The sequence below is a fragment of the Rhinatrema bivittatum genome, chromosome 11 (assembly GCF_901001135.1).
Source record: "Rhinatrema bivittatum chromosome 11, aRhiBiv1.1, whole genome shotgun sequence".
Taxonomy (NCBI): domain Eukaryota; kingdom Metazoa; phylum Chordata; class Amphibia; order Gymnophiona; family Rhinatrematidae; genus Rhinatrema; species Rhinatrema bivittatum.
In genome coordinates this window covers 59,483,849-59,499,708 of record NC_042625.1, presented here as the reverse complement: position 1 = coordinate 59,499,708, position 15,860 = coordinate 59,483,849, and the positions used below count along the sequence as shown (strand labels likewise).

General features: G+C 41.0%; 1 protein-coding gene across 1 annotated transcript in view; it reads right to left on the bottom strand.

Annotated features, from left to right (window-relative positions):
- Positions 1 to 15,860, bottom strand: part of NOS1 (nitric oxide synthase 1) — a 364,505-nt gene that overhangs the window by 175,943 nt on the left and 172,702 nt on the right. The window contains 1 exon segment of the mRNA XM_029571229.1: positions 9,976 to 11,192. Within this exon segment, the coding sequence (XP_029427089.1) occupies positions 9,976 to 10,694 (719 nt within the window). The 5' untranslated portion in view covers positions 10,695 to 11,192.

Below are 15,860 nucleotides of genomic sequence, written 5' to 3'. Positions count from 1 at the left end.
TCATTGAGTATTATTTGATGTATCTGATGGTTTTTTTGTGTTTGGAACATTTTTTAAATTGCTTATATGGGTTTTTAATAATTAAATGTTATTCTAGTTTTATCTTTTTTAAATATTTATTTTTTTGTTAGTATGGTTTTACTATTATTGGGTTTTTTTATTTCTTGATTTTATTGTTTAATATTTTATGAGGAATGGTAATGTTTTTGTTCTTCCATTGTTGCACTGCATATAAAGTCTGGCTTGTTGTAGTTTCCAGTTCAGGTTTTATCTGAACATTTCTATTGATACCTTATGGTCTCTTTATTCTATATTTGGTGAGGATCTGTCTGTGTTCTGCATGTGTGACTGATGTGAGGTAGTTTGCTAGCATGTAGTCTCTGTGTAGGCATCTATAGTAATTTAGTTTGTTATGTTTTCCTAATAGGAGATGTATTGGTATATTAGGGCCAAGTGTAATATTTGCAGTGTTGCCTTTTCATTGGTAGGGTTGTTACTGTATGAGTGCTGGCAGTTAGTGCCATTTTTAATATGGGATGTTTACTCATGGCTTTCTCTGAGTGCAAAACCCACACCCAACATGCATTACAATAGGCCTAATTCCATATGGGTTCCAAGTGTCTTTTCTGAAAGGTTTTCTGGTTGGCATACAGTAGTGGCTGTAAATATATATGTTGTAAGTGATATTTTTACCTCAAAAATGTTCATTAATGTCCTTTTTTGTGTAACATCTATTATAAATGCATAATTTTTAATTGTGCATGGGTTGGACTGGGCTGAAGTTGGGGGGGGGGGGGAGGTCAGGGTAGGAGTCAGGGGGGGTTTAGCGGGATACAAGGCTGTAAGGTTCGCCTAGGCATCTAATACCTTTGCACCAGCCCTGTGTTTATGTCTTATCACATTATAGCCAAAACACAGCAATCAGTATCATCTGCACCTCTTATTAGCACACTTTTTCCAGATATTTGAGAAAAATGCAGGAAAAGTACATAAAACACCTGAACTCCCCCTCACACACCCACTAATATTTGAATATACAGTATATACAGGGCACATATTGATGCTTGTGTGTTCTTCGGATGTTTTGCACATTGCAGTTTTCCTTTAACACTACAACTTGTACTTTACTGCTGACACCTTTCTATAACAGATACTAATTTGACAGCTTTCCATTATCCTACTTAATGAAACGCCCACAATGCTATACAAAAGAGAAGTAACTCTCACTAGAAAAGGAGTAGGTTAATTATCCATTTCTAGATTAGAAGAGAAAGTCTTGATAATATATTCTGGTAATTTACTTGGGGTCTTGCTTTTGAAAGAACGGTGTTCTTTAACATATCCATTAATGATTTGGAAAAGGAAGCAATGAGTGAAGTGTTCAAATTAGCAAATGGCATGAAAATATTCAAAGTAGCTAAAACACGAGGAACTGTGCTGCGCCTCTCCTTAGGCGTTTGCACACCCAATATCGGCCTATTTAAAGCGACTGCAGCGAGAAAGTGATGATGTCAGCAGCACTGCCCTATAGAAAGGCAGCTCCCCTGATGCTTCCTGCCTCAGCAACAGGTCCAGCTACCTTAGGTAGTTCGTATTGCTACCCAGCCTCTTCCATCCTTCGCCTGCTCGGCCTGTTCCTGCTTTGCCTGCCTAGCCTGCCTCAGCCCTATCCGTCCTTTTTTTTTTTTCTTCCTCAGACGGATACCTGGTTTTGACCCTTGCTTGGACCCTCGACATGCCTGATTGCCACCTGCCTGTGACCCTTGCCCGGCCTCGGACCATGTCACCAATTATCAACCGAGACCCTCGCCTAAGTCCTTCTGGCCCTGGCACCCAAAGGCTTAGCCTGAGGGGAACGTGGGCTGGTAAAGGTGAAGTTCCCAACCGGTCTCTGCTTCACCTGGGTCCACCTGCTGATGGTGAGAACTTGCAGGATGCTTCCCTGTAGGTGCAGCCAATCTCACCTCAGATACAACACACAGTGAGTTATGAATATCACTTACCAACCTGTCTTTAAATGTTCAGAGAGGAGCAGGTAATGTGAACTTGGGAAAGACTCATGTGGCCAAGACAAAAGCCAGGAAACACTCAAAGCCTCACAATTCATTCTTCTCCCCAACCCTAGCTCATCCCATTCCACCACCCCCAACCACATCACAGTCTTTTCCTCTACCCTTTCCTGTCACCACCACACTTCCTCAACCTCTTTTTTTTTTCTCATTCTCCTAAGCTCCTCTACCCCCTCCCTTCCTTACTTCTGCTATTCTTAATTTTTGCCCTCCTGCATGGGCATAATCTGAATTTTATATTTGTGTGTGTGTGTGGGAGGGGAGGGAAGGGGATGGTTTAATTCCCCTCTTCTGGTTTTACCCTCTACGTCCCCTTAGAATGCTCTGCTCCTCATTTCCCACCGACCTAGGTCTGGGTTTGTCAGTAGGCACACTAGGCCTGTGCCTAGGGCAGCAGAAATCTGGGAGGCAGCAGGCCGGCTGAGAATTTGCTGCATCTCACTCAGCAGAGAACAGCCCTCTGTTTCCTGATCCAGTCCCACCCCTTCCAGACAGCATGCAAACAACAGGAGAGGAGGGAGAAGGAGCCTGCAGCAGTCAGAGCAAAGGGGGATCATTTTGAGGAGATAGGAGGGGCTGAGTAGAGATCATTGGAGGATGGGAAGAGAAGCTGGGGGATGAGAAGAGGATTGACTGGGGACTGAACATCTGTGTGAGAGAGTGTGTGTGTGTGTGTGAGAGAGATATGGGATGGGATGTTAGGGAAGGGATTCAAGGAGGAACAGGACTGGAGCATGGTACAGACACCTCCCTCCTATCCTCCCCACCCACTGAAATTCAAATCCTCCTTCCCTTCATCTTAGATACTAAGCCCAGATCATGGAACTTCCCTTTATTCCTTCTCCCCAGATCTTGGAATCCACTGCCTACCCTTTCCTACTCCCCTCTCGCTCCTTCTTCCCCATCTTCCATCCTCTCTAGCCCTAATCCTCTTTCCTACTCAGTCTCCTCTCCCTTTCTTCCCACCCCATTTCTGATCCTCCTTCCTGCCTTCCCCTTTCCATCACTGAGGTCTCCTCCCTGTACTGATACTTGAGATCGCATTTCTTCACCAATAAAAATAAAATGTACTTATATTAATAAATGTGCTGTAAAACATTTATTTTATAATGTAATATACAAGATTAAAATGTTTGCCAACTTTTTTTTCAGAATTTTTACATTTTTGCCACAGAATCTACTCCTGAGCTGCCACAGGAAACTAGGGGACTGTGCCTTTGAACTTCTGCTCCCTGTTGTCCAACCTCAGGAGGAGAGGGAGGTGACAGGGTACAAAAGCACAAACAGTGCCTGGGAAGCCAAAATCCTAAATCCGTCTCTGCACTAACCTGTCCTTCTCTCTGTACCTCTCCCTGCATTCCCCAGAAGGTCCCTCCTCACCCCTCCTTAGCCAGCTGTCCTCCTCCTGCAGGCTTGGTTCACCCATCCCTTCACTGATTGCCACCCCCCTCATCAGCATGATAGGCGTCCCTTCATTGGCACCTCTGCTCACCTTTCAATTTGATCCTGCCCAGCTAGCACAGAAATCTTCACCAAACTTCAAATAAACAATTTCCCAACCTTTGTATCTGTAGTTTGAATCTATCCTCTGTCTCTACTGGCTCTTGAATCTATGTAGCATTAAGCCTATTGTAATGCACATTGGGTGTGGGCTTGGCCCTCAGAAAGCCATGAATAAACAATTTAAATTGCAATACAGTAAAGCTCCAATACCAAAACAGCATTATCAACCCTACCTATGAAAAGGCAGCACTGCAAATATTATACCAGGCCCTAAAACAGAACAAGCCAAGATGCTATAGATCCCTACACAGAAATTATACTCTAACAGTATACATCATCTCAATCTGACACAGGCAGAGCACAAACAGACCCTCACTAAATACAGAATAAGGAGACCATAAAGTATAAATAGAAACATGTAGACAAAAACTGAACTAGAAACCTCAACAAGCTAGACTCTGTATGCAATGCAACAATGGCAAAACAGAAACATCAACATACCTCTTAAAATATCAAACAAAAAAATTAAGAAATATAAAACAATCATAATAATAAAAACATACTAAGAAAAATAATATTTCAAAACAGCTGACAAATAGAACATTCAATAATTAAGCATATAAACATTTTTAAAAAGTTACCAAAATTTAATAAATTATTTAAAAAGAGCAGACACAACAAATAACAGCCAATAATTAAAATTAATAAGGTTAAAATAAATTATCCATACCTGGGAACTTTTAATTTCCATCACCCTGAGATTGTGTGGCTTAGCTGGGGGAGAAAGTGAGCATACAACTTCACTCTCTCTCTCATAATCACACTAACACACATTCTATCATACATACATGCTCTCATATGCTCACTCACACACACACACACACACACACTCTCTCTCTCTTTCACTCTTCTCCCCCTCCAGAATGCACAAATTGTGGCAGCCTCCACCTTTTTCCTATCAGGGCACGGGCCGAAGCTACTCATGTTCCTTTCTTCTGGCCTCATGAGCCAGTGCTGCTGCTATTGCTCCTTCCTACTCACTTACCTACTCACCCACTCTCACCTTCTCTCTCACTCACTCCTCCTTTCTCCCATTCCTTCCTTCCACTCTCAACCCTTGCCCTTCCCCATACTCACATCTCTTCCCTTCCCATTCCTTCCCTTCCCTCTGACTCATCTCCCTTCCTCTTACTCACTCTTCCTCCTTCTTCTTTCCTTCCCCTCTCACTCATAGTAATATAGTACATAGTGAATAATGGCAGATAAAGACAAAAATTGTCCATCTAATCTGCCCAGCTAGTTTTTCAGGATAGTATCAACTGCTGCTCCATGTAGCCTATCTCCAAGCCTTCTGTTAAGGGTAGTAACAATTGCCATTCCTTGCAGGCTACCCCATTCCCTTTCCCCATCCCTCCACTCACTCACCCTCCTCCCTTTCCTCTCCTCTCACTCCTCCTCTGCTCACTCACTCCTCCTGCTTCCTTCTTTTTCCTTCCTGCCCCTCTCATTCATTTTCTTCCCTCACTCACAACCCTACCCCTATCCTTTCCCTTGCTCATCATAGCTCAGCTCTCCTCCCATTTCAGTAAGAAGGAAGGGGTGAGAATGTTAGCAAGGGGAGCTGAGTGAGTGAGGGAGTTGGGAAAGGAATGGACAGGAATGAGAAAGACTGGGAGACGGGGGGGGGGGGGTGTAAAAAGTTCTCACTTTTCCTACTGCTTCCCTCCCTTCATCTCCTCCAGCCTGCCAAGCATGCACGCTCTTTGGTGTCTCTGCATTTTTTTCTTCAGTCTATGGGGAATGGGAACTCTGCAGACAGGCCAGCACAATGCCACTGCTGTTTTTTTTTATCAGCCTGTGGTGAGATGGTATCCCCACAGGCACCTCAGCACCATGACACCACATTTTTCTTGCTCCTGTCTGTGAGGGTGGGAATACTGCAGGCACATTTATTTATTTATTTTAAAGGTTTTTATATACTGCGAAATGGTCAGGGAATGGCTGTCTAGGCGGTTTACAATAAAACATACATAATTTAAAATAAACAGTATACATTCATTCATATACAAAGCAGTAAAAATTAATAATTAGTGCCCTAACAGAATAAAATTCTAACAATATAGGTTCTTCATAACTTGAGAAACCTGCAGGCAATGCATGAAAGGAGAGGGTCACAACATGAGACTCCTTCCTGATGCGTGTGTCTCACCATACCTGGGAATTTATGATTTCCAGTCACCCTGAGATTGCTGTGAATTAGTAGGGATGAGGAGAGGGTGCCCATATACATGCACACATTCATTCCCACTCACACATACATACTCACACAACCACATGCTTCCTCTCTTCTCACACAGAAATGCCCACACATACTCACATGCATTCACATGCTCCCTCTCTCTCATAAACACATGCTCACATACACACACATGCTTCCTCTCTCATATACAGACCTTCAAACACACATACATGCTCACATACACACAGATGCTCCTTCTCTTATATATACTTGCTCTCTCTCACATACACACACTACTTCATACACACATGCTCTCACACACATGCACAAATGGTCCCTCTCTCATATGCATAGGCCCTCACCCACATGCATATGCTCTCTTTCTCTCTCTCTCTCTCACACACACACACACACACTAACACTCACTTCCTTTCTCGCACCTTGGGCCCCTCCTTCACTTTTTCATGGAATCTGCTGGAGAAGGGGGTCCAATGGCCTCCTACTCATTCAGGCCACCAGCGGTTGGGATGTGCTGGTGGCTCTGGGGCCTCCCTCAGACTTTGGCCTCTGGTAGGTTGGGGTGCACTGGCAATCACACAGCCGCTTCTAAACTTTGGCCCCAGTGGGTTGGGGTGCACCAGTGGCCCAATGGACCTCTCCTTCTTTCTGTCCAACAGTTGCCAGAAGATACTAGGGGTATGGGCCTCATGCACACAGGGCAGGGACACCCCTGCTCCACCTCTTTATGCAGGAGGCCTGACAGCACCTTCCTTCTTCCTTCCAGTGCACAGGGCCCACAAGATCTCATCTAGAGCGCACACTCAGGTGATGTTTAATTCCGGGTTTGCTTCTGCAGCAGTGCTTTGAGTTTTCCAATATTTGCCCAGAGATCCAGCAGTTCTTTAAGAATTCAAGAGTCTCTAGGATGTACTCTCCAGATTTATCCAGATTCCTGCTGCCACCCTCCTCAATATGCCACTGCCTATTTGCTGATTTCGAAATGCACAAGATCAGCATACAGGAAGTGCCAGCTCTTCAAGTTTTGAATACAGTTGCAGGGCTGGCAGACAGGTGGAGTGGCAGAACAGGTTTCTGCTCTCCTTCCCCAACAAGTTTATGATAGGAGAAGAGGCCCTGTTCTGCCAACAGATCCCATGCTGTTGGTGAGTGCGGAAAGGAGTGATAAAGAAAGGCCCAGTCTGTGTGTGTGACAGAAGGATCCAGCTGCCTGCATGTGTGTGTGTGTGTGAGGAGAGAGGAAGCCTGCATGTGTATGTGTGTTAAAGAGGAAGCCCTCCTGCCTGCCTGTGTGTGTGAGAGAGAGCCTGCCTGCAGGTGTTGTGCCTGTATGTGTGTGTGTGTGTGTGTGTGTGTGTGTGTGAGGAGAGAGGAAGCCTGCATGTGTGTGTGTGTTAAAGAGGAAGCCCTCCTGCCTGCCTGTGTGTGTGAGAGAGAGCCTGCCTGCAGGTGTGTGTGTCTGTATGTGTGTGTGTGAAGAGGAGCCTGCTTGCTTGCAGTGGTGTGTTTGTGTGAGATGGTAGAAAGTTTGTGCTCCCCGCTTCACTACTCCACAACAAGCTCAAGGTGACTGGAAATCAAAAGTTCCCAGCTATGGACGATTGGGAGGTTTTTCGGTCCTAATTAGTTTTAATCACAGGGTGTTTGATGTGTCTGCTATTTTGAAATATTTTAGTGCTGTTTGGAAACATTTTTAAAATTTGCATATGAGTTCTTCATTATTGGATGTTATTACATTCATTAGCTGTTTGGAAATATTCTTTTAGTTAAAATGGTTTTAGAGTTATGATGTTTTATATTTCTTAATTTTATTGTTTTATGAGGAATGGTGGTATTTCTGTTTTTCTATTGTTGCACTGTATTCAGAGTTTGGCTTGTTGCAGTTTCTAATTCAGTTTTTGTTTGTATGTTTCTATTTATTCTTTATGGTCTCTTTATTCTATATTTGATGAGGGTCTATCTGTCTTCTGGTGTATAATCGAGGTGAGATATTCTTCTAGCATGTAGTTTCTATGTATGGATCTGTAGCAGCCTGGCTTGTTCTATTTTCCTAATAGGAAGTGTATTGGTGTTCTGGGGCCTGGTGTAACATCTGCAGTGCTGCCTTTTCATTGGAAAGGTTGTTACTGACTGCTGACAGTAAGTACTGTTTTGGTAACTGAAATTTAGTTTATTCATGGTTTTTAAGGGCAAAGCCCACATCCAGCACATGTTGCAATAGGCCTAATATCATACCTCCTTACCATATGGGTTCCAAGTGTCTTTTGTAGGGTTTTCTGGTTGGCACCATAGCAGTGCATGTATTTCTTTACAACAAAATGGTGCCAACGCCATTTTTACATACCAGCAGATGGGGCAGGGGTGCCTGGTGATCACTCCTGCCCCATTTAGGCATTTTGGCCCTGAGGATGAGATAAGATAGGTTCAAGAGGTGTATCAATTTTGCAAGTAGGTATTGCTGGAGGGAGAAGGACTTTTTTTGGCAGAGAAGGGGAGCCTGGGACAGTGTGTGAGACTTCAGAGTATCTATTTTATGTTGGTTATTGGAAAAACAAAAAAAATTAAATGTTACAAAAATAAACCCAAAACGAAATGAGTAGGGGAGAGGCATAGTAATCCTTTGCATAGGGCAGCAAAATCTGCTAGCAACAGCTCTGGCCCTAACTTGTTAATCATTTTTTATATGGGAGCCATTTCATCTCTTATCTTTTTTGTTGCCCTTCTCTGTACGTTTTCTAGTTCTGCTAATTCTTTTTTTTTTTGTTAAGATTTATTTTATAGATTTTTTTTTGTTCAATACTCTAGGTGTAGTCACGCCATAGATCTCTATGAAACATTATGATAATCTCAGTTTTATTCTTTTGGAATAATATCATTCTATTTGCATTTTTAACCAAAGCTGCACCCTTAGTGGTAGCTCCCAATGTGGATTCCAGCATTGCGTACAGTTAGTATAATTTATTTTCCCTATGTGCACTACTTTGCACTTGTCCACATTAAATTTCATCTGCTATTTAGATTTCTAGTTTCCCAGTCTTGCAAGGTCCTTCTGCAATTCCACATAGTCTGCTTGTAATTTAACTACTTTGAATAATTTTCTGCCATTAGCAATTTTGATCATCTCTCTCATTGCTCCCTTTTCCAGATCATTAACCAATTTATTAAACTGCACAGGTCCCAGTAGAGATCTCTGGAGCATTCTATTTTCTACCTTTGTCCTTTGGGAGAACTGAGTATATAATCCTATTCTATTTCCTATCTCAATTACCAGTCCAGAATGGGATATTGCCTGTTATCTCATGACTTTTTAGTTTACTGAGGAGTCTTTTCAAATGCCAGCTGACAATTCAGATATACCATGTTCACTGATTCACCCTACTCCACATGCTTATTTTAAAGAATTCTAATAGATTGGTAAGAAAGACTTCCCATTGTTAAATCCATGCTGCCTCTTCCCCATTAAGCCATGTCTATCCATATGAGGAGGCGGCAGAAGGGCGGATGCTTGGAACGGAAGAAGAGGAGGCAGAAGTTGGGGAAATAGAAGGTTGTTGGCAGCAAGAGTTAAGAATGGAAATAAAGACATTATATGGATGATGGCTGGTGTGTAGATGGAGGAATGGGGAAGGAGGTGGAAGGAATGGAACATTGGTCCCCACATAGCTGTAGCTTAATTCTGAGCAGCAGGGTCAGGTGCTGTTTCTGTACTGGAACTTACAGCTCTACCAATACAGCTGAAGTCATGCAAGAAAGACTTATTGTAAATATTAATATACTGGATCATCTAGTTTCTGCTAGGATCTACTCTCGTCTCTGAACAATCAAACTCACTAACAAACTGTTCATCTATTGATATTTAAATTTCCCAAGGCAACTCCTTAAGAGTTTCAGTCTGCATTCTTGCTTGTCATTTGGGATCCAGGCTTGATGTAAGTAAATGTGCTTTTGTCATACTCTCCACTTTAGATAGATATTTTTAAAAAGATGATTGAATTATGAATATATGCAAAAGATGCACGAATGAACAGTAGCCAGGGTTGAAGTTTGATGATTGGCATTACTGTTCACAAGTTTTAAAAATCTGCTAATTAAACCTCTTTTTGTGTCTACTCTCTTCCATCAACTGAAACAAAGTAAGACACTTACCTATCTACTTGGACTTCAACATCCTTCTTCTCTACCTTGAATGCTTCACCTCCATTGAGCTCCTTCCTTCCCTTTTGCAAAAGACTCACAACTGGCTTTATTTCTGTAAAGATGTCATTTTCATCCTTGCCATTTATGCAGGGACTGCAGCTAATATCGTCGCTTCTCTCCCCTATCACAGTGGAGGCCAGGCCATTGAGGAGAACCAAAGGGCTGACATTCTGTCCATTCTCTCGAGTCCATGATGAACCAACTGAGCTTGTAGCACTGTCCACTGCTTGGGACTGATCTTTGCTATAGATGCTTTGATTAGACAGATTAACCAATTTTGAATTGGGACAGACAGGCCGGGTGACTCGAATTGTCTTTGGTTTCCCATCACTGGTGAAGGTAGTCTCCAGGTGGGTGGTAAAACCCTCTGGGCCTCTCAGGATAAGCACAACAAAGGTCTCAGAGGTGATGCTCCGAAGGATCTCTAGGGCACCTTCATAAGTGACATCCACTAATGGTCTACCATTGACTGCCAAGATAATATCCCCTACCTGGACAAGACCACTCTGTTCTGCTGCACCTCCCCGGATCAAATCTGAGATGATCACTGGTGGCTTGTTCACACGTTGTTTTACCAGAAACCCAAGACCACCAACCTTGCGTTTGAAAAGTTGGACTGAAATAACATTGGGCTGCAGTTGTTGTACACTGAACTCATAGTCCTCCATGGTGCGTTTCCAATATTCTAGTAGTATGCAAGTTGTAAGAGGGCAGGATGGATGCTATTTGGTGTTCTCTTATCTGCTAATTGTACACCTAGATAGCAAGACTTTCTGTATTCAGCACAGATGGCAGTCTATGTATGTGGCCAGCAAATTGGTTGAATGTTCTTTAAATGTGTTAATTCTTGGGCATCAATTCCGACTGTATTGTCTGCAGCAGTTTAATTTTATTCATTCTTTTATGTTTATATAATTAATTTCAGCAGATATCTCTGCTACAGAGTGAGATGAATTTGTCTCTAAGATGACTGGGTAAGAGAATAAGGAGGTCAAACAAGAAGCTCCCAGCAAAACTGGGACACCAGAATGTGCTTAGAGATCTGAAGAGAAGTCTAGAATATGAGCAATTATGATGGGCATTTTCTTTGTCAACTGTTGTAGGAATCACTATTTCTTAGATATTCTAGGGAACACAGGTCCAGGTTCCTGGTAGATATAATATATCTGAAAAAAAGGAAGAGAAAAACCAAAATTATCATTAACTTAAAGATCATCAATATTTTGGGATATCATCAAATTAAACTTGTATCAGAATTGGAGGGAATAGAGAATAAAAGAGTGCTTAGCTGATGTAATTAGAACAGAGCTCTGCAGGCTGTGATACCTTTTATACCTTAAGAATTATCCACAAATGTTGCTCTACATTGGTCACATCTGAAGAAGGGAATAACATGCTCTGAAAAAGATATTATTATAAGATGCCTTAACACACACCCTTTATTAATATTCTTATCTTGGACAATAGAAGATATCTCAGCCTGCAAAAAACCCTATTGTCTAACACCAGATAAACAAGCACATGTACTAAATTGTGACAATTTTCTCAAATATTTAGTTTTGCGCATTTTTTTTTGTTTATTGGTTTCTTTTGCAAAACAAATTTACAAAATATTCCCTTCACAAATAGTAAACTTTTGTGTATAATCCTTTATGTGTGAACGTGTGCTAAAATTCCACACCAATGAGATGCGGCAATGCAATATAATGCAAAGCAGCTCAATAAAGAGTAGATTTTAAAAGGCCAGTGCGCTCTCACATGGATATGGCTATTTTACCCAAAAAGCAAAGTGGAAGCCGATCCAGTTGGCTGTACAGCAGTAAAAACAAAGAGAATCGGTAGTTGGAAATGCATCACTAAATAAAGGGCGTTTCCAACTACCGATTCTCTTTGTTTTTACTGCTGTATGGCTATTTTACAACATGTGCACATGTTATAAAATACGATTCCCGTGCACACATGCGCGGCAGATTTTAATGTCCGCATGCACATGTGCGGGCGGGTGGCCTCCTCCACGTGGAGGGGCGGATTTTAAAAGAACCATGGGGTGACGCAAAAGTGCCTTTGCCCAGTTCCCTCCCAGTCTGCTCCAATAAAAGAGCAGCCTGGGAGGGAACTTCCCTTACCCTAACCTTCCTCCCTCTTCCCCGACCTGTTAACTTACCCTAGCTATCCCCAATTTTTTGTTTTTATACTTTCTGCTCCGTATGCCGGCAACCGCCTGCTCTTGCCTGTCCCCCGCCATGCCCCACCAAGACCTTTCCCCTTTCTTCAGGCCCGGCACTTCTGCACGTATTGAGAGTTATACGTGTGGCTAGACACGTTCTAATATGCGCTCGATGTGCACATGGCCTAACCACGTGCGTAATCCCCAGTATTTGCATGCACAAGCCTTTTAAAAATTGACTTATAATAGAGAATCAAATAAAACCTGCACATCAGTATGTCTTAGCACTCCCCCCCCCCTCAAAAAAAAAAAAAAAAAAAAAACTCCACCAGAATGAAGTGAGGTTATCTTTTTTGGCCAGGCTCGTAGGAAAGTTTTTCATGCAAGTTTGCTATGGAACTTATTTGCATCTGTAACAAACTTGCATGGGAAAGAGGCTGTTAACCTATGGGGAATCCCACAGGTTAGTACATCGGCCCCAGTGAAAGTAAACATAAGGTCTGCATTCTAATTTTTTCCTTTTTTTTTTAACTTTTTAATTGAAGAAACATATATAATTTAAGAATATTCTTCCCATACAATGAATATGGATGCATTTCTACAAAAGCAAAAAAGAGTTAAGAAAATAATGTAATTGACTGTGACATTTTACTGTTAAAACCAAGAAAAAAAAGGCAAGGATCAAATACATAGAAAAGAAACAAGATAACTAGACACTTAAATCTAAATAAGCATTAAATAGAAAAACTGTGGAGCACAAATCCATATTAATTACTTTGTGACTTTAAAGCAAAAAAAAAAAAAAAAAAGGCAATATATTCTCAGACATCCAACAATCTAATCATTGAGAGCCCTAAATTTAATAGAAGAGGGAGATGGTTGATATTTCTACTGTGATGTTTTTAGGGCTGTGCTTTCATTTTCAAATGACCCCAAAACACCAACAAAATAAACTGTTTCACTTTGTGTTTTGAAATAAAATGAAAAAAATAAAAAAAATAAAGCTAAAAACAATTCCATTTTATTTCATATTCCTTTTTAGTGTAGGCAGTATATAAAACCAGAAAATTAAATAAAATTAAATACAACACCATTCCACTGGTCTGCAGTTCTTCTCCTTTTTACTAACAGTTAATGAAATGGGAAGGAGAGAAAATAAGTATTCTGATTAAGATTAATGTTTTCTGTCTGCCTTCTCTTATAACTTGTGCATTAGTTGGTGGAAAAAGTTTAGGTTACTTTACTGTTCCACTTGATATTCCACAGTCTCATTATTTAATGCAATTTTTTTATTTCTTGATTTATTATCCACCTTTTTGAATACAGAATTCACTTAAAGCGAGTTACAGCATATTAGAAAAATTTTACAAAACAGGTCATTTGTATCTTCACATTACAAAGGTGTAAACAATTTTGAATAGTAGCACTCGACAAAATAAAGTGTGCCTCAAGGCTTAACTCTAAAATAGTTCTGAAATCATTACTATGTTCTAACTACAACATAATATTGACTAACTCAAAATAAATAGCATCATAGCTAGACTATGGATTGCAACAGAATGATTTAGGTATTCATGGTGAAAAGCTAGAAAGTTTCCATTGTCAATTTCTGGGATTAGCTTTAAAAGCCTGATGCTCCAAATTTGACATTTCCCCGAGTTTTCTTATCTTCAATTGTGTCATTACCTCAGGTCTTTGGATCTTGCTGCCTTACGGGGTGACCAATGAGATATTGAACCTGAATTGCGTGACGTGGACGATACTGATCACCCTTCTATTTCCTTTAGGTATAAAATGTTGCAGAACCCCCATTTGGAGCCTGGTTATGAGAGAGTGGCATTGAGTTGGAATCAAGAGCTACATATGGATATAACAGGGGACTATCTCTCCAGTTGTCTCTCTAGGGCTTTTAGTATCACTATCAATGTTCTGCTGCGAGAAACTCAGTTTAAATTTCTACTTAGTGTATTCTACTCCAATTCTCAAGCATTTAAATGTAACGTGGTGCCTTCCAATATTTGTTTGAAACACCATTATATAATGGGATCCTTGGGGCACAGTTTTTGAGAATGTGAACACATCCAGGTTTACTGGAGGGATGTGCAGAAATTGTTATCTGATGTAACTGGTGTGGAACTAGCCTTAGAAATTAAAGTGTTTTTATTTTATGATTTATGCACTTAAACCTTTCCTCATGTTACACAAAATTATGGTGCCAAAAAGCACTCTTATTGGCTAAAAAATGTGTCTTACAAAAATGGACGACAGGGGATCTTCCTACTCTTGGACAAGTGAAGAATATGCTCTTTCAAACCGGTCAATTGGAGAAATATGTCAAGCAATTGTAATTACAGAAAAACCACTGGTCTTTCCTGAAAATATGGGAATTATATATGCAACCTCTATCTCCCCAGGCGAGAAGTTTATGGATTATGAGTATCACCTAGGATATCGTGTTTCTTGCTATCTACTGATCAGAAGAGTGTGGACAATGGGATTTGGGGGGAGAGAGTTGGGATGGGGGCATAGAGGGTATTATTTGATTGTATTTTTGTGAATTTGTGCTCTGGGGTGTAGAAGAGTACACATACCCTGGCTTTGTTTGTGTAACTGTTAAAAATTAATAAACAAATTTAACCATAAAACCTGATAGAATAGCCAGGTTTTTATTTGCTTCTTGAAGTGAGAGCAGAGTCTTATTTCAGAAATCTTCTGGTAGAGAATTCCATAAGGCAGGTGCTGTTACTGTGAAGGATTTATTGCAGGTATCTGTTCTTTTAATTTCTTTTATTGATGGAATAGTTATGAAAGCTCCAAGTAAGGATCTTAATGGTCTGGAAGGCATGTATGTGGCTAGCCTTCCTAGCAATTATATAACCTCCTCTTTGGCAGATTGAATAAAGGAACCAGACATTTCCCAGGATATCACCTTCCCAGAAATCTGATTCTCTCTTCTACTGCAACACACATGTAAATCCTGGGATCCACCAGTGGAGAGGAGGATCTGAGCCTCTGGGATATACTATGCAGTTGTGAGCATTGAGGAGCACCATCAGACATTCTCTCTCATTCACAGTTCAATATGTACTTACAGAAGGAAGGAGCTTACTGTTGAGGTCACCAAGAAAGGTTGCAGCCCACAGTCCAGTAGTGGTGTTCAACAAAACTAAGTTTACTTCAGTTTAAAAAACAAAACAAAACAAACAAAAAAAAAAAACCAACAGAATCCATGCCAAAACGGTAAAGATCATCAACATAAAAAGTGAAATAATTCCAAGGGCTGCAGTTTCTTGATCCATAGTGCATCTCCTCTTAACTCTTCTCCTCTGATCTGAATCAATATTCAAAATGCCCTCCCGTGAAGGGTGGGAAAACCCTCCTCTTTCAGAATCATAAGCAAAGGGTAAAACTGGAAAAATCCTCCTTGCTTCAAAAATAGGATACAAAACTTCAAAACCTCATCTCATCAGTAGTCTCTGCCCCACCTTTGACAGGTTGAGGAGTTAAGATAACTGGAAAATCAATTCTTATAGCATCTGACTGTATAGAACTGATAAAAAATCACTGGATGCAAACTCTTCTAAACCAGCAATCTCTGTCCCCACAGTTAATTTGCTGCAGGGGCAAAGTACTGTAAATCCAGTCCTTCCAGAAAGGGTGCAGTGGG